Genomic DNA, 20586 nt, shown 5'->3' with positions numbered 1-20586 from the left:
AATTATCTTGCATTCTAGATAATGGGTGCTCAAAGAATCATACATGTGTAGACATTGCATTGAAATCATACTCTAAAAAGAGAAGGTGAACAGTTCTGGATGTTACTGTATACAGCTTCATTCTTTCTATCAAATAATATCTTCCATCTATTTTCTTTATTCTTGTCTACCAATTATGTGTTACATGTACTTCCAGTACAATTCATTTTCTCTTTATATAGTATGATTTTATGCAGAGTCTTAAGGACTGTATGATGCACTCAAGAAAGCATGGATATTTTGCATACACATAATGATAGGATTAAACAGAAAATATATACAGTAGTTCTAACCATATTGGATGCTTTTATAATGAGATATCAAAAATTATCTAATATACTTGACTTGGTGCTATAATAAGCTGGCTTTGTAGGTGATATATTTTTGGTATCTCATGAAAGAAAGTCATTCAATGCATTTATATACAGAATTCAATTTATTTCAAAATTATTCTTTTATTTATTTGATAAGTTTGTCAAATTTTGATTTTGGGTAAAGAATTGAATTTAATTTATTATTGGCAATAATACAATATGGAATTTGTTAGGCAAAATAGTGTATAAACTATATTCAATTTTGCTTTGTAATATAAATGAAAGAAATGAAAATGGTTGTCTATGAAATTTTTGTATTAATTTTCTATAAAAATTTTGAATGTGTGATTTATTATATCATTTTTTCCAATAGTGAACATTAACTGTTTTGAAAATTGAAATACTAATAAAACAAACTTAGATAGTTAGATTGCATATTTAAACTGGAAATTAAAACAATATGTATTTCTATTATAGAATACTAGGTCTTAATTTTTATAATCTGTATGCAAAAAGCAAACAATCATTTGAATTGACAGTGAATGAGTATTCTAATTTTGACAAATTTTTTTCTTCTGTATTTTGAATTACAGGTGATTTGAAGCAAATTCAAGTTTGAAAAATCTTTTCATCACTAATCATATGGTAAACACTTTTCCAGTTTAAAATTATAATTGAGAAAGCTACTAAATGAATGAAGGTTTTAATCTAAACTTCAGTGTGTTATTAAAATGATAATGAATTATACTATACCTTCATTATTTAGTATCATGAGATAAAATTAGATGGAATTCAATTTGCAAAAGTATGTCAAAATAAGATGAAAAACGAGAGTTTAATTACAATTACATGTAGGTATTCAACTGTGAATTCGAGTACATTGATCTGATGTACGAGCACATGACTAAATACATGTATGTACTTATCAATGAGATCAAGAGTACTCAAAACTTTAAGCTAAATAGATTTTGCATTTACATAAAGATTACATCAAATCTCAACATTAGACACAAAAAACATGTGTAATGTGCAAAATAAAGGGGAAAATTTTCTGTAGAATCAAATCAATTTGGTAAGAAATTTGAATACATCAAACTTTGCATTATTTTGGTACTTTATTCTTTTCTTAGAAATACAATATACTTCAAAAGCATCAGGATTTGTCTATATCTTTATGCAAACTGCAAATAACCATTTGGTGTATATAAAGGCATTATAGTGTTTCAGTATGAACAGTCTTCTATTCTGAATTGCAGGATACAAAATGTTCAAAAGTTATTGGGCCAAGGATTGAACAAATTTATATCATTAACAAAATCTTTGTCAGTATAATTACATTTAGTTTAAAAATGCAGTGACGGTAACAAAAAGACAGTTTCAATCACATTTGATGAATTTTATTATTACGGCCAAAAATAAGCTAAACTTTCACTATTCTCTTTTCTTATTTTCTTTCACTTTGACACATCATTTTATGACAAAGATTGAATTTCGTTTTAAAATTACCGCTTATTTAAATAAAAAGCAATTATTATCATTTCATACACAAACAAATTCATAATACATGAATAATGTAATAATGGTGATAAAAAAGAATGATAACCCCAATAATATCAATTTATATCATAAATACTCAAGAAATAATTGATTAAAAAGATGGAGATGATGTTAATGAGGATAATCATAATTAATGGCATTTAACAGAATTACTTATCAATTAATTGCTAATCAGTATAGAATTACACCTACTCAAAATCTCTCAAAAGTAGATATTTAGCCTTGGCCTTGTATGAACAGACACATTGTACAGTGTTAAAAGTCAATGATTTTCTTTTTTTTACCTCAGACTGCAGGATACAAAGTATTCCAAGTTTTTTTTTGCGTGGGCAACACTTCAATGCACTGACTTAAACAGAAAGAATCTTACACTCGACAGTACTTTGCTTGCGGTATATGGATACTACTGAAAGGCATCTGTAAAGGAGAAATGAACAAAGTCACTTTCCAGAGGTTTCTCATTTGTAATCTCAACTAGATTCTCCTGATACTCAATTATAACCTTGACTATATATAAGGATGTCTTATTTTGTTTACATGTTTACCCTGACGCTGTTCGCGTTCTGTTATATTTCTTTTAACAATGTCACTTGTATTATTTCCTCACTGACACAAAGATTCCACGAAGATCATTTTCCTGTAGGAAATAGAGGGAGCCATATATACAATGGCAACATATTCACATGCAATGAATGCACTCAAACTTACAAGTATTTGAAAGCTTTCAGAAGTCATACATGCACTTTGTGTAAACAATGTGGGCAAGATTTCTCCACCAAGCAAAAGATGAAACTACACAAATGTTGTTTATGTCAACAATGTGGAAATGTTTTTCCTTCCAAGCAAAAAATAAGCTTACATAAGTGCATTGAACAAGTACCTTCTAATGATCAAGATCTCTGTGACGAATTAAGAAGTTGTAAATGTACTAACTGCTGTAAAAGCTTTTCAACCCAGAAAAGACTTCTTCAGCATAAATGCTCATACTGTCATGCTTGCAACCTAAGGTTTAGTACTTATCAAAAGTTCAAAAGTCACAAATGCACTACCACTGTGAACAAGAATGATAAAACCCCGAGTCATAGCATTTTATCAAGTGCTCATGGTCAGAGTAATATTGGCAGTGTGAATACTCAGCAACGGAAAGAAGAACTGACTGCAATCAGTAATAATAATACTCACAAAAAACACTTATCCTTGTCGAATCTAAATAAAGAATCTATGAGTTCAGTGGATGAATACGCAGCATACATCCCTGATGATGTCATACAACAAGCTGTATCAATTATGAAAAATCATAGTCCACAACTACAGTGCGTCCCAAAAAAAACTATACACTTTTGAAATGGCTGCCAAATAAAAGATTTAGCACTTTGGGGTAAAAGACTTATAGATATGGAAAGCCAATATAGTCAACTTTCAAATGACACCAAAAAGTTGAAAAACTATTCATGCTTGAGCGAGTACTGCCCACTGAAACAAAGGGTATGAAAATTAGGGTGGGCCGGAATTAGCCTTCCAATTTCTCTCAGGTTTTTTTGTTTGATACTTGCAAAGTTGAGGGTTATTTGGTGAATAAGAGATCAGATGTGATCAGATTGTTGTTTGTGAAAATGTAGTGCATTATTAAATTGAAATGTAATGCATGAGTGATCATGAATTGCAATTTTTAGTGCAGCATTTTGTCTTTATCATGTGGATCTCAACAATGTATTCATGACAGTCAGAAGAGGGGGGTAATATGACTTACATGTAGGTAGGTGAAGTACCTTGATGGTATAACGGTCAACAGAACATTTAGCAACCCCTCCCTCCATCTCTACCCCCTCCCCCCACTTCTTGAGAGACTAAGCTTGACTAGGCTGGGCAGGAATTAGCCTTACAGTTTTTTTTGAGAGGTTAGTCCTTTGGAACTTACAAAGCTAAGGGTGTTCTGCTATTTATGAGTGAGATAAGGTTTGGTTTCTTAGGCAAATTTCATGAGTTACTAAATTGAAATGTTATGCATGAGTGAACAGGAATTGTAATTTTAGTGTAGCATATTCATCTTGTGGACCTCAGAAGTGTATTCGTGAGAGTCAGATTAATGTGATGGTACATGTTACAAGCAACAGGCCGAGATATGCTAACTTGCTAAGACTTGGTTAAAAGGGCATTCCTCTTCATTTTGTCCTTTTACAAATTAAAAGTCATATGTACCCTCCCCTCTCCACCTCCATTTCCCAGCCCCCCCCCCCCCCTCTCTCTCTCTTTCTCTGTCTCATTTCATGGATTGTAGCCTATTCAAAACTTAACTGCCAAGTGACCGGTGGCTGATGGTCAGTTTTTTTTATTTAATGATTACCAAGAAATTTAATGATTATGGTGATTAATGAAGTAATTTATTGAAAAAACGAATGTTTGATTGGTCACATTGCACATTGAATGAGTTAATTTACTGATGAATTGTTGATTAAATGATTGATAGGAAAAAGTTGATGCCCCAATTCAGAATTAATCATTAAATCAACATTCTGCTCTGGACTTCACTTGTACATGACAATAGCCATCAGTCTCTCAACAGGAGGGGAGGGCGGGAAAGAGGGAGGGGGCGGGGGCTGAATGTTCTGTTGACCCTTGTTCCATCAACCTACTTCTCCCACTTAAGTCCTATCCCCCCTATTCTTCCGACTCCCATGAACACATTGCTGATATCCACATAATAAAGTTGAAATGCTGCCCAAAAAGAGATCCAAATGATAAAGTTGAAATGCTGCCCAGAAAGTGTAATTTATGTTCACTCATGCATTAAAGTTCAATTTAATAATTTAAAAAAATTGCTTAGGCAACCAAAACTGGTCACGGTTGATCATTAATTTATCACAACGCCCTTAACTTTGCAAGTTCGAAAGGATTTGCCTCTCAAAAACTGACATAAGTTGGAAGGCTAATTCCAGCCCACCCTAATTTTCATACCCTTTGTTTCAGTGGGCAGTGCTCGCTCAAGCATGAATAGTTTTCCAACTTTTTGGTGTTATTTAAAAGTTGACTTTATTGGCTTTCTATATATGTAAGTCTTTTCCCCAAAAGTGCTACATTTTTTATTTGGCAGCCATTTCAAAAGTGTATAGTTTTTTTTGGGACGCACTGTAGATCAATACATTGGACAAGTGACACCTGCAGCCATGAAAGTTCTTCTTTCTAAAGGAGTTTCTATTGATATTCCTAGAGATAAACATTGTATCAACTTCCATCATGTTGATAACCATTGGGTCACATCCTCATATGACCCTTCCACCAATCGAGTATCTGTGTATGATTCATTGTCTTCACAGGACAGAATTAAGCATTTAATGCCTCAAATCAATCTATTGTATGGAACAGCTGTGCATATAGAGTACATTCCAATAACCCAACAAACTGAACCAGCTTGTGGAGCTTTTGCAATAGCTGCTGCATTTAGCTGTCTGTTCAATGTGCCACCACAAACTCAAAGATTTGACAATTCACAAATCAGACAACATCTCAAATTGTGCTTACAGCAAGGCAAAGTTATACCATTCCCAACTGAAAGATTAGACACTCTCAGTTCATACTTTGTTTCTCAAGCAAACTTTCAAGAGCTATCAAGGTCAATTGGACAAAATGTTGCTAATACACACTTGTCTCAAAACCTAAGAAAGACCTATATGATGGAATACAAGCGTAAGCAAAGACAGAATTCTTCCTATACAAAATTAGAAAGGACACTCAGAAAGGAGAAAAGAAGAGACCCACAATATAAGGAAAGTGAACAAAGTGCAAACCGAAAGAGGAGAAGAGATTTGTCCTTCAAAGAATTTGAGAAAAACCTCAAAAAGAGTAGAAGACAAGATCCAGAATACAAAGAAAATGAAAAAAGAAACAATAGAAAGAGAAGAAGAGATCAGTCATTCCAAGAGTTTGAGAGTAACCTCAATAAGAGAAGACGACAAGATCCAGAATACAAAGAAAATGAACAAAGAAAAAACAAAAGAAGAAGAAAAGATCTAACCTTCCAAGAGTTTGAGAGTAACCTCAAGAAGAGAAGACGACAAGATCCGGAATACAAAGAAAATGAACAAAGAAAAAACAAAAGAAGAAGAAAAGATCCATCCTTCCAAGAGTTTGAGAGTAACCTCAATAAGAGAAGACGACAAGATCCGGAATACAGAGAAAATGAACAAAGAGAAAACAAAAGAAGAAGAAAAGATCTATCCTTCCAAGAGTTTGAGAGTAACCTCAATAAGAGAAGACGACAAGATCCGGAATACAAAGAAAATGAACAAAGAAAAAACAAAAGAAGAAGAAAAGATCTATCCTTCCAAGAGTTTGAGAGTAACCTCAAGAAGAGAAGACGACAAGATCCGGAATACAAAGAAAATGAACAAAGAAAAAACAAAAGAAGAAGAAAAGATCCATCCTTCCAAGAGTTTGAGAGTAACCTCAAGAAGAGTAGAAGACAAGATCCGGAATACAAAGATAATGAACAAAGAAAAAACAAAACAAGAAGAAGAGATCCGTCCTTCCAAGAGTTTGAGAGTAACCTCAATAAGAGAAGACGACAAGATCCGGAATACAAAGAAAATGAACAAAGAGAAAACAAAAGAAGAAGAAAAGATCTATCCTTCCAAGAGTTTGAGAGTAACCTCAATAAGAGAAGACGACAAGATCCGGAATACAAAGAAAATGAACAAAGAAAAAACAAAAGAAGAAGAAAAGATCTATCCTTCCAAGAGTTTGAGAGTAACCTCAAGAAGAGAAGACGACAAGATCCGGAATATAAAGAAATTGAAAAAAGAAACAATAGAAAGAGAAGAAGAGCTCCGTCATTCCAAGAATTTGAGAGAAACATCAACAAACAAAGGAGAAGCAATCCAGCATACAGAGAGAAAGAATCTAAAGATGACGCTTTACGTAAACAAAGCAACAGATTTCCCTCCAATACAATTTATGAACTTGTGGAGCACTTTAAAGAAGCAGTATCAGTAGCATGTGAGTATATATGCACATGCTGCAAGCAGCTATGGTTTAAACAGTCTGTTAATGATGTGTTTGTTGTTAGGAATACTGATAAATCTCTTCACTCAAAGTGCATCACTGGAACATTAAGTGTTGAAGGCAAAGAATGGATTTGCCACACTTGTCAGAGTTGGATGTTAAACAATAAACTCCCCCCACTTTCTTCAGCTAATAGAACTGAATTTCCTCATTGTCCAACAGAGCTACAACTAAACCCACTTGAAGAGAGGCTTGTTTCCCCAGTAAATACATTTTTCCAACTTCGTGAGTTGCCAAGTGGTGGACAAGTTGGAATCCGTGGGAATGTTGTTAATGTTCCTGCCAACAATATTTCAATTGTAAATTCACTGCCTCGCTCTATTAATGATTCACATACCATCCCTGTAAAACTAAAGAAACGTCTTCGGTACAAAAGTCATTACATGTTTGAAAACATCAGACCACAGAAGTGTTTTGAAGCAACAAAATACTTAGTGAAACAACCTCTGTTTAAACAATATGTTACAGACGGTTTAGATGAATTTTGGCCAACTCATGTTGCAGAAATGCATAAAACTCAATGGAAAGAGTTTCTCGAAGAGAGCACTTGTGAAGATAACATAGTACCTACTGCAGTTAATGTTTCTGCTTCCCAAACCGAGGAGAAAGAAAAAGATAGTGACTCTGATTGGAGTGAAATTGATGAAAAAGAACCTGTTGGAAGTTTGGACACTATGTTGTATCCACAAAATGTTGATGATCAACAAAACATTCTCTCTTTTGCACCCAGTGAGGGAAATATACCAATTAGTTCATTACAGGCTGATATTGAGGAATTATCATTTCCAACTATATTTTGTGGGGAACGAAGGCCAAGTAACAAAGATAGAGAAATACCTCTCAAGTACAGTGATATCTGCAAATTAGAATTACGACATTCTGATCGAAGAGCAGCAAAATCTGTAACAAACATCTTTTTCAAATGCAAGAAACTCCAAATGAAACAGATCAAAGATAAGATATGGCTTTCACTCAGGCGGGTTAAAACATCAGGCAAGTCATATACTGCAGGAGATGTCAAACAACAAGATGTTGTTGACTCCATGGTCAAATTAGATGAAGGATATAGAATTTTCAGAACTTTAAGAGGATCTCCACCATACTGGGAAACAGCCAAAAAGGATTTGTTTGCAATGATTAGACAGTTAGGATTACCAACATGGTTTATTTCTTTGTCTTCTGCCGAGTCACATTGGACTGATCTCTTAATATCTTTGGGTAAACTTGTTGACAACAAACAGTATAGTGCGGAAGATGTTTCAAGTTTCACTTGGGAAACAAAAAATAGACTTATTCGATCAGATCCTGTCACTGTCACAAGATATTTTGATCACAGAGTGAAAAAATTCTATCAAAATTTCCTTCAAGGTTCATGTGAGCCACTTGGGAAAATTTCAGAACATTTCTACAGGATAGAGTTCCAACATAGAGGATCAGCCCATCTGCACAGTCTTCTGTGGGTGAATGGGGCCCCTAAATTTGAGATAGATTCAAATTCAGACATTGAAAATTACATTGACAACTTCATTGAAACAGACGGACAAAGTTTGGGTGTAAATGAGAACTTGAAAAAACTGCAATGTCACAGACACACACATACTTGTCGAAAAAAGGGTAAAGTGTGCAGGTTCAATTTCCCATTGCCTCCTATGGAGTCTACAAAGATCTTACAACCTCTGCCAGTTGAAATGGAAGACAAAGAAAAGCAGTTACATAAACAGAAATGGAAAGAAATACAAATTGAACTAAACAAACCTGAAATCCAGCAACTTACTCTTCAACTGTTTCTTGACCATTTTGGCATTTCACCTGATGATTATGAGCTTGCAATCAGAAGTTCTATTTCAGCTTCAAAGGTGTTTCTCAAACGAGAACCATGCAATGTACGTGTGAATGCGTATAACCCTGCTGTACTACAGGCATGGCAAGCAAATACAGACATACAATTCATTACCAATGCTTATGCTTGTGCAATGTATGTTGTGAACTATGTTTCTAAAGGCCAAAGAGGCATGAGTGAACTCTTGAGACGAACATGTGATGAAGCTAGAAAAGGATCAACTGATATCAAAGATCAAGTTCGTTTGATTGGAAACAAATTTCTTAAACATGTTGAGATTAGTGCACCTGAAGCAATATATCTCTCTCTACAAATGCCACTAAAGCATTCATCATGTGGGCATGCATTTGTTAACACTTCACCTCCAGATCAGAGACCTTTTATACTCAAACCTTCAGAGCAACTTGATGCTTTGCCTGCTGATAGTGAAGACATTCAGTGCAGCAATAACATCAAGAGATACTCAGAACGGCCAAGGAAGGCCCGGGACATGTGCTTAGCAGATTTCATTGCATGGTATGATATGAAAAAAGTACAGTTCAAGAAGAAGAGAAAAGTGCATGAATTAGAACTGCCTGAAACAGACAGTGATGATAACAAAGAAGATGAACCTGATGACTCTGATCTATATCAAAATAAACAAACATGTCTTGGTGAATTGAAAATCTCAAACACAGTGATTATGAAACGAAGGAAAAAGCAAAAAGTGATACGCTATGTGAGATATGACAAAGAAAAAGATCCAGAAAATTACTACAGAGAAAATTTGATGCTCTTTTACCCTTACATCAGTGAGAGTGAAATCATTGGAAACTGCCAAACATATGAAGAAAGATACCAAATGGTAAAACAAGTAATAGAAGAAAAACAGAAAGAGTACAACCAGTATGCTGAAGAGTTAGATATGGCTGAACAAAAACTGCTTAATGACTCAAATGAAGAAAACCTTCATAATGTAGCTCCTTGCAATGAACATATTAATGAGATAAATGCAAATAAGTTTGGCAAAGATAGAAATGCTATAGAAGGTGAAGATCTCTTCACTAGCTATGATATTGCTTCTGAATTGGGTATACAATCGACTGGAACAGACATGCAAGAAGAGAGAATCAGAAATAGATTGTCTGATAGTAAATTCAGGGAAATTGTTTCTTCTCTTAATCAAAAGCAATCTGAATTCTTTAATCATGTACTAAACAAAGTGAAAACTTCAGATGAACAGTTACTCCTCTTCTTGAGTGGAGGTGCAGGAGTTGGAAAGACAAGAGTAATCAAGTCACTATACCAGGCACTTGTGAGGCATTATAACACAGAATCTGGTAGTAATCCAGATGTAATTAAGGTACTCCTCACAGCACCTACTGGTAAAGCAGCCTATTTGATCAGGGGTCAAACCCTCCATTCTGCATTTTGCATTCCTGCTAACCAAGGTTTTAGCTATAAACCTTTATCACATGACAAACGCAACACCCTCAGAACCCAACTTGGTGAATTGAAGCTTGTATTCATCGACGAAATATCTATGGTTGGAACAAAGATGTTTTGCTTCATAAACCAACGATTACAAGAAGTAATGAATGTATCAAAACCATTTGGAGGTGTCAGTATTATAGCTATTGGCGATCTTTTCCAATTGCAGCCAGTAATGGACACTTGGATTTTTAAAAATCCAACTACTACATCAAGTACAGAAGTTCTGGCACCAAATGTATGGACTAACAACTTCGAGCTGTTTGAATTAACAGACATTATGAGACAAAAAGAAGATGTAGCTTATGCAGCATTGTTGAACAGAATGAGAGAAGGCAAGCAAACCAAAGAAGACATTAAATTACTAAAAGGTAGAATAATCTCTAAAGAAGATGAGAATTACCCAGTTGATGTCACTCATTTGTTGTATCACAATGAGGCTGTTGATGCACATAACAAGCAATTACACAGTAGTGTAGCAAACCAAGCCGTCTTGGCATCTCATGACATAGTTATTGGTGATATCACAGATGAAGTCAAGCAAAAAGTTTTGTCATGTGCCAAAGCCAAAGAAATGGGGCTATCTAAAACATGCAATCTTGCTTTAGAGCTCAAAGCTGAACTAACTGTCAACATAGACACAGCAGATGGATTAGTTAATGGAGCAGCATGTGTTTCAAAATATTTCCAATATGACAAGAGTGGGAATGTGGAAATAGTATGGGTACTTTTTGAGACAGAAGAAACAGCGCTCAAACTGAGACATGAATATCCAAAACATACCAACAATGCGATTCATCAGTCCTGGACACCAATTAAACCAATAGCCAGAGAGTTTGCTATTGGGAGATACAAAGCAGTGAAAGTATCAAGAAAACAATTCCCCCTCCAATTAGCATGTGCTAAAACAATACACAGAGCTCAAGGAAGCACTCTAGATAGAGCAGTTGTCCAATTACCTGACAGAAAGGCTGTCCATCTTCATTATGTTGCTTTAAGTAGAGTGCCATCATTACAAAATTTGCATATCATTGGTCCTCTAAACCTGGCTCATATCAAAGTTTCAGATGATGTGATGACAGAAATGGAACGTTTGAGACAGTCTAAATCAATGACTCTTTGCTACAAGCCATTGTATGACTATCCAAAAGATTGTGTCAAAATAGCTTTCCACAACTGCCAGTCATTGCACCTTCATATGAAAGACATACAAAAAAACTTCAACTTACAGGTATCCGATATCAATTTATTTGTTGAAACAAAACTGTGTTCTATGGATAAAGCATGTGAGTATGAAATGGATAATTTCAAGATGTCAAGAAATGACTTTAGCTCACAACGTACACACTATGGAAGTGCTGTATACCACAGGAAAGGCTTGCAATGTACAGTTGTTCCATGTAATTTCCAGTCAATTGAAATGACAGTAGTTCAGCTTCCTTCTCATAGTCCTAAGTTGCAAGTGGTTTTTATGTATTGTCGTCCTAAAGAAAATTGGAGAAAAATTCACAGAGCACTACAACACTTGGGTAATTATATTAACCCAAATGAACCACTTGTTATCATGGGAGATTTCAATATCAATATGCTTACTTCTACTCCAAACAAACAAAAGCTTGTGAATGCAATGACACAGTTATTCAAATGTACACAACTTATTTGTGAATTCACAACAAATGGATGTACAACAATTGACTTGGTATTTACAAATATTGAGGAAAACAAACTGTCAAGTGGGACATTAGAAAGCCATTACAGTTACCATAAGATGGTATATGTAGCTATCCCTTCATCCTGTGTACAACTTTCAAGTAATACATAATCTTGTATGGTAAAGAAGACTAGTTTAAAACAAAGTGTTTCTAAGTACAAACTTTTATACAGTGAGAGTGAAATAATTGGTAAATCAGATAACAGAAAAACAAAGAGTACAATAATGTTTGTTTGATTGGAAAGAAATTTATCAAGGAGAGGCATTATCTTTACCATGTGGTAGATCATGGAAGTGAAGAGAAGTTATGTATACTTGTCACAGTGTTTACCTTTTCTTTAAACCCTACACACTGTTTGTAAATGTATCAAAATGCAGGTATTATGGTATAATGATTGATAAGCGTCAATTGTTAGAAACTGACTGAAAATACTACACTGAATGCATGATGATTTTACAAATTACAAATCAGCTATTATTGTTTTGGCTTTAATTCTATGTATCTACCATGAATCATAAGTCTACCTTGGATAGTGCTTTGTATGAAAGTCATACATGTACGTGCTTGTTTTTATAAATATCATTAAAAAGCAAGCTGTAAATATTTCACTGACACTGTCTATTTTCATATTTTTAAAATAAAATGTTTTGACATTATCTTTTTATTATCATTATTACAGAATCCAAATTCTGGTATTTCATGTTTGTACGTGTATCCATGTATATATTACAAGTATATTGAGATTTGTAACTATTATCTGATACCACCTACCCAAAAGTAAAAAAAAAACTCTCACCCCTTGAATGAATAAAATGTAGATAAGAGTCTACTGTTTTCTGAGATATGTATCAATGGTAGTAAAATGATAAATAGAGCTAGAATTATGCAATGAAATAATTGAAAGTATTTCAACAAATTTCATAATACATGCAGGCTATATGAGTTACAAGAGAGGCATTTCCTTTACCATGTGGTAGATCATGGAAGTGAAGAGAAGTTATGTATATTTGTCACAGTGTATACCTTTTCTTTAAACCCTACACACTGTTTGTAAATGTATCATTATGCAGGTAGTATGGTATGATTGATAAGCATTAATTGTTACAAACTGACTGAAAATACTACACCGAATGCATGATTTTAAAAATTACAAATCTGCTATTGTTTTGGCTTTAATTCTATGTATCTACCGTGAATCATAACTCTACCTTGGATAATGCTTTGTATGAAAGTCATACATGTACGTGCTTATTTTTATAAATGTCATTAAAAAGCAAGCTGTAAATTATTTTCCTGACACTGTCTATTTTCATATTTTTGATAAAATGTTTTGACATTCTGTTTTTATTATTATTACAGAATCCAAATTCTGACATTTCATGTTTGTACGTGTATCCATGTATATATTACAAGTATATGAGATTTGTAACTATTATCTGATACCACCTACCTAAAAGTAAAAAAACTCTCACCCCTTGAATGAATAAAATATAGATAAGAGTCTACCAATATACAACCAATGGTAATAAAAGGATAGAGCTAGAATTATGCAATGAAATAATTGAAAGTATTTCAACAAATTTCATAATACATGCAGGCTATATGAGTTACAAGAGAGGCATTTCCTTTACCATGTGGTAGATCATCAAAATGTAGAGAAGTTATGTTCACTTGGCACAGTGTATACTTCGTTATTCAACCCTACACAGTTTGTAAATGCATGAAAATACAGCCTGTAGTATGGTATAATGATTGATAAGCGTCAATTGTTAGAGACTGACTCAAAATACTACAACTCTTGTTTAGATGTACAACCCTGATGTAAGCAAAAGTTTGCAAATTGTACCAGCTTGTACAAATTGCATGTACCTCAAAGAAGTTTCGATAAAAAACTGTTAAAGAGAAAAGATAACTAGACTCCCTAATACCTCAAAACAAGAATTGAAATTATGTATACCGTTTAAAAAAACAGTATTGGTCTCTAGAGAGAGAGAGAGAGACTGTTTATGATACATGCAGACCAATGGTACCAGCCTCTATTCCCTTCTGCTGAGCACCACTAATCATTTCCAGACCATACTGTATCTGCATAATTTTCTCTTGTGTTCTTATTACTTGTGCATCACATTTTAGACTAAGCTTACATACCGGGGGGGGGGGGGGGGGGGCAGTCAAATGTATTGCTGTACACACACGTGGCCAAATTATTTCCAAACAACCCCTAAACGAGTTTTTCGCGGGCTTTATTTACACATTTTGGCCCCTAAACAAGTTGTCACCAGAATACGACCCCGGAGAAAAAGCTTGGGAAAAAAACCTACCCTAAACACGTTTAGCTAGTCTTAAAAAAAAGCTTTGGAAAAAAACATACTCTATTTTAAAATACGTTTCATCCTGCGATTGACCAGTTTTTAAAAACTACCCCTTTTTTTGAAAATCTGAGTTTTTGATACTCTTAACGAGTGCACACGTTTTTTTGGTCACGCATGTGTACAGCAATATATTTGACCAGCCCCCTAGGGCTTTCATACACCTAATCATTGTCATAATTTCATTTGTTTACTGTTTATGTATTTTATATTGTCATTTTCAATAAAATTTAAACAAAAAAGGGTTCATTTATGAACCATATGGCACCATTCATATCATCCACAACATGCAACAAAAGTCATAAGTAGGTCTAAATCTACTTTTTAAAAACTTGTCATAATCAATTACAAAAAAATAATTTCATAAAGACTGTTTGGTAAGCTAGATCCATGCCTATCATACATGTAGGTCATGTTCAAGGCTTTCTAACAATCCATGAAAGAGAAAAAAATCTTGATATTTTATGGTTATGTCAATCAATTCTTTGTTGTAGAATACTTGCTGTGGAAGATATGATATTGTGATTGGCGTCCTCGTCGTGGTGCTGGTAACATGTTGCACTCACAAACTCTTTACAGCATTACATGTAAGCATGTACTATAACCATACAGCTACTTTACATGTCTATCTGAAAATAATGAGTTAATTGTGAGTGCAAAATGGCTAAACAATCACAGTTTTTATCCATCTAATAACCATATACCCACTTTCTATAGTTAACCATGTAAGTTTTAAATGTTGGTCCACCATCAATCACACGTGTAATTTACTTTCATGATTTCAAACAAAACATCATTATTTGGGCTTTAATACATGTAGATCATAACTTGATACATAACATGAACATACATTTTCATGCACATTTACAGACATGTACACAATTAGTTAAGAAATTCACACAAATGCATACTCTTTACTCGACTTGAAAATCATGCCAGATGACAGCTACATGTATAATTGAATTACTTGTATATCCAAGTTTCATAAACTATATAGTTAAGATTTCAATGTAGATACCTAAAACAAAGCCAAAGTTCACTGATCCTACATGACCTTTGACCTTGTTCATGTGACATGAAACTTGCACAGGATATTCAGCGATACTTGATTACTCTTATGTCTAAGTTTCATGAACTTCCTCCATAAAAATTCAAAGTTACAATGGAAATTAAACACATACCCCCAACATGACCAAAGTTCATTGACCCCAATGACCTCTGACCTAGGTCATATGACCTGAAACTTGCACGGGATATTCAGTGATACATGATTACTCTTATGTCTAAGTTTTATGAACTAGCTCCATAAAAATTCAAAGTTACAATGGAAATTCAACAAATACCTACCAACATGACCAAAGGTCATTGACCCTAAATGACCTTTGACCTTGGTCATGTGACCTAAAACTCAGGCAGGATATCCAGTAACACTTCACTACCCTTATGTGTAAGTTTCATGAACTAGGTCCAAACACTTTCTAAGTTATGATGACATTTGAAAAACTTAACCCTAGGTTAAGATTTCAATATTGGTTCCCCCAACATAGGCTAAGTTCATTGACCCTAAATGACCTTTGACCTTGGTCATGTGACCTAAAACTCAAGCAGGATGTTCAGTAATACTTGATTAACCTAATGTCCAAGTTTCATTAACTAGGCCCATATACTTATTAAGTTATGATGTCATTTCAAAAACTTAACCTTAGGTTAAGATTTGATGTTGACGCCGCCGCCGCCGTCGCCGCCGCCGTCGGAAAAGCGGCGCCTATAGTCTCGCTCTGCTATGCAGGCGAGACAAAAACTGACATGCTGGTTCTTCCCGCATACATTTTGTACATAGTTTTTGTGGCTCAACTTACCCCAGAAGGTGGCACAACTTACCCCACAGATGGGGCAAGTTGAGCCATTTGACATCATTTTTTTCAAAGATGACAATGACTTTCAGTGTGGGGATAGAAAGTTATATATAGGTGAACAATATTTCCCGAGAATTAAATTTAAAGGCAAGGTACTTATTTCTACATGATTTTCTAACATGCAAAATGCAAAAAGTGTCACAATTTACCCCGCCTTCCCCTCCACTTCTACCACAATCATTTGGTACCGTTTTTCATACATAAAACACTTGGTGGTCATTTTATTGGATTCTGTTGTTTGATACATATAAACACTTGGTGGTCAATTTATTGGATTCTCTTCAAACTAATCATTGGATCACTTCTTCAACTGGCATTTATGCCAAAAGAAAAAAAAAATCAACCATGATGAGATCAATTTCCAAAATAAAATCATTAAAGAAAGAGTGTCGCTAAGAAGAGCACATAATACGCTCGCCTGTAAAGCAGAAAATTGAGTTATTGGTCAAGCAAGAGAAGTGGAAGGTGGCGACTTCACCTTTGACCTTCTGAACTCAAAATCAATAGAATTCCTAGGATCTATGCTAGTATCATTAGGGCTGTTATCGATAACCTCTTTATCACTAGTCTTATCAATAATTGCTTGTTGTTGTTATTTAATGCTTTTTAGCCTTTATTCAGATATCACATTTTTCATACATACGAGGGTAATAAATAAAATATAAAAAAAAAAGTGAAGTACATGTATACAGCAATTAATATAACAAATGAAATATTATACATTATGATAAACATGTTTTTAACAAAGATTATCACAACCCATAATACAAACAGAGAAAACAGTTTCTTTCACTTGTATTTACTATATAATAATGCGGTATAGTAGGCCTATGATGAAAAAATCTAAACATAAAGACTTTTTAAGTTCTGAGCAAATAATAAAATTAATTAGACTTAAGTATCATACACACCAAATTATATGAGCCTAGGTTAAGTTAAACTAAAGTTATCACGTTAATAAGGACTTCAGAAGGGCAACACGAAAACATGTCACTGTGATCTTGACCCTTGACCTCAAAATCAATAGGCTTCCTGGGATCCATGCTAGTATCATTCACACCAAATTATGAGCCTATGTTAAGTTAAACTAAAGTTATCGCGTTTACAAGAACTGCAGAAGGGTAAGATGAAAACATGTCACTGTGATCTTGGCCTTTAACCTTTTGACCTCAAAATCAACTTATAGGCTTCCTAGGATCCATGCTAGTATCATACACACCAAATTATATGAGCTTAGGTTAAGTTAAACTAAAGTTTATGGCCCGTATTCTGATAGCGTGGTTTAACTTAACCCTGGTCTAAGTGTGGTAATAAACTGCCATATTTAAACCTAGGTTTAAGTTTCGTATTCCGATAGCAAGGTTTAAGTTAACCCTGGTCTAAGTGTGGTAATAAATCCTCAAAAAGTTAAACTCGCGCAGGGGGTAGTTTAAGCCTGGTTTAAATCCAACAAATCATGGCCAACAAATTTTTAGAATTAATACCTATATTGCATTTCGAGCTATTTCCTCAGTTTTTAACCGATTTTCATGAAATTTGGAACACACATTGGTCTTAAGGTAAGGAGGTGTAAGAATTTTTTTTTTGCTTTTTCAGAAATTGTGTTGCCATGGTAACAGTATATTATGGCCAAAATTTTGCCGTTTAAAATACTTCATCAGTTTTCTACCAATTCTCATGAAAGTTGGCTCACACATTGGATTTGAGGAAAAGATGTGCAAGACACATTTTTGCATGTGTCGGAAATTGTGTTGCCATGGTAACAGTATATTATGGCAAAAATTATGTATAAATTTTGCTATTCCAACTACTTCCTCAGTTTTTAACCAATTCTCATGAAATGTGGCACAAACATTAGTATTGATGTGAAGATGTGCAAAACATATTTTATGCCTATATAAAAAATTTCGTTGCCATGGTAACAGCATATTAAATAACGAAAATTAGGTGAAAAATTTGTGGTTTTAACAAGTTTATAATTTTTCAACCATTTCTCATGTTTGCCACAGACATAAGTCTTGAGGTAAAGATGTGCAAGACACATTTTTGCATGTGTCGGAATTTGTGTTGCCATGGTAACAGTATATTAGGGCAAAAATTATGTATAAATCTTGCAGTTCCAACTACTTCCTCAGTTTTTAACCAATTCTCATGAAAGGTGGCACAAATATTAGTCTTGATGTGAAGATGTGCAAAACATATTTTATGCCTTTATAAAAAATTGTGTTGCCATGGAAACAAATAAAATAACAAAAATTAGATGAAAATCTTGTGATTTGAATTACTTTATCAGTTTTCAACTGGTCAATTCTCCTAAAAATTTGGCACACACATTAGTCTTGAGTTAAAGATGTCCAAGACATATTTTTGCCTGTATCAGAAATGGTGTTGCCATGGTAACAACATATTATATAACGAAAATAAGATGAAAATCTTGTAGTTCGAACTCCTTCATCTTTTTTTCAACCAATGCTCATGAAATTTGGCACACACATTAGTCTTGAGTTGAAGATGTGCAAGACTATTTTTTTCTGTTTCAGAAATTGTGTTGCCAAGGTAACAACATATTATATAATGAAATTAGGTGAATATCTTGTGGTTTGATACCCTTTATTAGTTTTCAACCAATTCTTATAAAAGTTGGCTCACACATTGATTTTGAGGTATAGATCTGCAAGACATATATTGGAAAATTTGTTGCCATGGTAACAGCATATCAAATCAATAAATGTGTAAACAGCATGATGTGGATTGAACTACTTCTTCATTTTATGACATTGGCCTATATGCTCATGAAATGTATGTTTTGAGCAAAAATAATCTGCAAGACACATTTTCTCATTCATCAAAATATGTGTTTGTATGGTAACTACATACGCCAAAATAAGATTAAGACAATGGTCAATGCCAACTTTTGTTTGGCTACATAGAGAACTACATGTAGCTGTGGGCTTAGTTCTATTTTTTTTTGGGGGGGGGCTATACCTCTTCTGATCTCAAACTACAACCCCTAGCTTTAGATCTAAGCCTAGATCAAGATCCTTTAGTCCTAGAAATAATCCAATGGCAATGCTAGATCCCTAGCCTACTTCTTTTTTCAGGCCTAACGTAAGATGAGTAGAAGTAGACTAGATCTAGCCTACATTTACTATTTTTAGATCTAGAATCTACATTGAGATAGAGTCTCCAAGTCTCTAGATCTAGACATATTACTATGTACACCTAGATTGATATAGTTCTAGATAGGGTCTAACTTTTAGTCTAGGACTAGGCCTAAGTTAGAGATTTCTAGATCAAACAGTAGACTAGATCAGCCTGTCCTAACGTTAGGGCTACCGGCTAGGCTAGAAATAGAATCTAGAATGAATAGAAGAAAGCACAGGCTAGGCCGCCTAGATCTAAATTCTTATAAAATCTAGGCCCTAGTCTAGACTGAGCTGTTGGTCTCGGTTTAGGCCTGTTTTCTAGTCCTGGAAACCTAGATCTAAACAAGTCCCCAAAATGTATAAAATAAAAACTCCTCCAAACAAACAAATGGACCCTAAAAGTAACAGTCAGTAGATCTAGATCTACTAAACGGCGTAGGCCTAGTTGACAAGCAATGCAGAGCGATAGATCTAGCCCTGTAGACAGGAATAACCGTCGTTTCTGGGGATTTGTTTAAAAGTTTCTGACATTTACTGTCATATCACATTGGCGAGACTTGGCCATTGTAGTAACGTTAGACTGTCGAGTGTTGTACTCGTACTTGGGCTTAGCGGAACAACCAAAATACAGTCGGAGACTGAAGCTTTTGGTCTAACGTTAAGTCAGATCTATTCTAGACCTACATGTAGATCTAAATAGATCTATCCCTGTCCTAAGGCTAAGCCAGGCTAAGTCGTGAATGTTCTCGGCCTAGACCAATAATAATATAGGTCTAACGTTAGATCTAGGCCTATGTAGCTTTAGTCTCGGTTGCTCCACTATGGCACTAGACTAACAAAGTTACGTTTTGCTTCAGCCTTCAGGAAAGTAAAAAAGTCAAAACAATGTTCAATTCTCCTCCAAACAGACGGATGTTAGTTGTACATCTTGGGCCTAGGCTAGATTTAGGCCTAATGTTAGACCCAAGACTAGTCTTGAAAGTTACAAAAGTTTTCCCTTAGGTCTAATTCAACTAAAGTTAGAATAAAGATGTCGAGAGGAATCTATTCAATTTAGATTTTGACAAACAATACATGAAAAGTAATAAATGGGACTGATACACAAAACACTGTGCAAGTCACTCGGTTTGGGATTGAAATGTTTCGGTAATTAATCAAAATATAG

The 20586-nt window shown here is 34.4% G+C and overlaps 2 protein-coding genes across 2 annotated transcripts; both read left to right on the top strand.

The window, feature by feature from the left end:
• The first annotated feature begins 5984 nt into the window (after positions 1-5984).
• LOC135154186 (golgin subfamily A member 6-like protein 22) lies at positions 5985-6899 on the top strand. Its single transcript, XM_064099495.1, has one exon. The coding sequence runs from the start codon at positions 5985-5987 to the stop codon at positions 6897-6899; it is 915 nt and encodes a 304-aa protein (XP_063955565.1).
• Positions 6900-7474: 575 nt separating this feature from the next.
• On the top strand, positions 7475-18290 carry LOC135154185 (uncharacterized). Its single transcript, XM_064099494.1, has 2 exons — positions 7475-11143; positions 18285-18290. The coding sequence occupies exons 1-2, from the start codon at positions 7475-7477 to the stop codon at positions 18288-18290; spliced, it is 3675 nt and encodes a 1224-aa protein (XP_063955564.1).
• The last annotated feature ends 2296 nt before the right edge of the window (positions 18291-20586 follow it).

This window comes from Lytechinus pictus, chromosome 5, assembly GCF_037042905.1.
Source record: "Lytechinus pictus isolate F3 Inbred chromosome 5, Lp3.0, whole genome shotgun sequence".
NCBI lineage: Eukaryota > Metazoa > Echinodermata > Echinoidea > Temnopleuroida > Toxopneustidae > Lytechinus > Lytechinus pictus.
The sequence above is the reverse complement of the archived record's forward strand: the minus strand, read 5'-3'. Positions and strand labels throughout refer to the sequence as shown.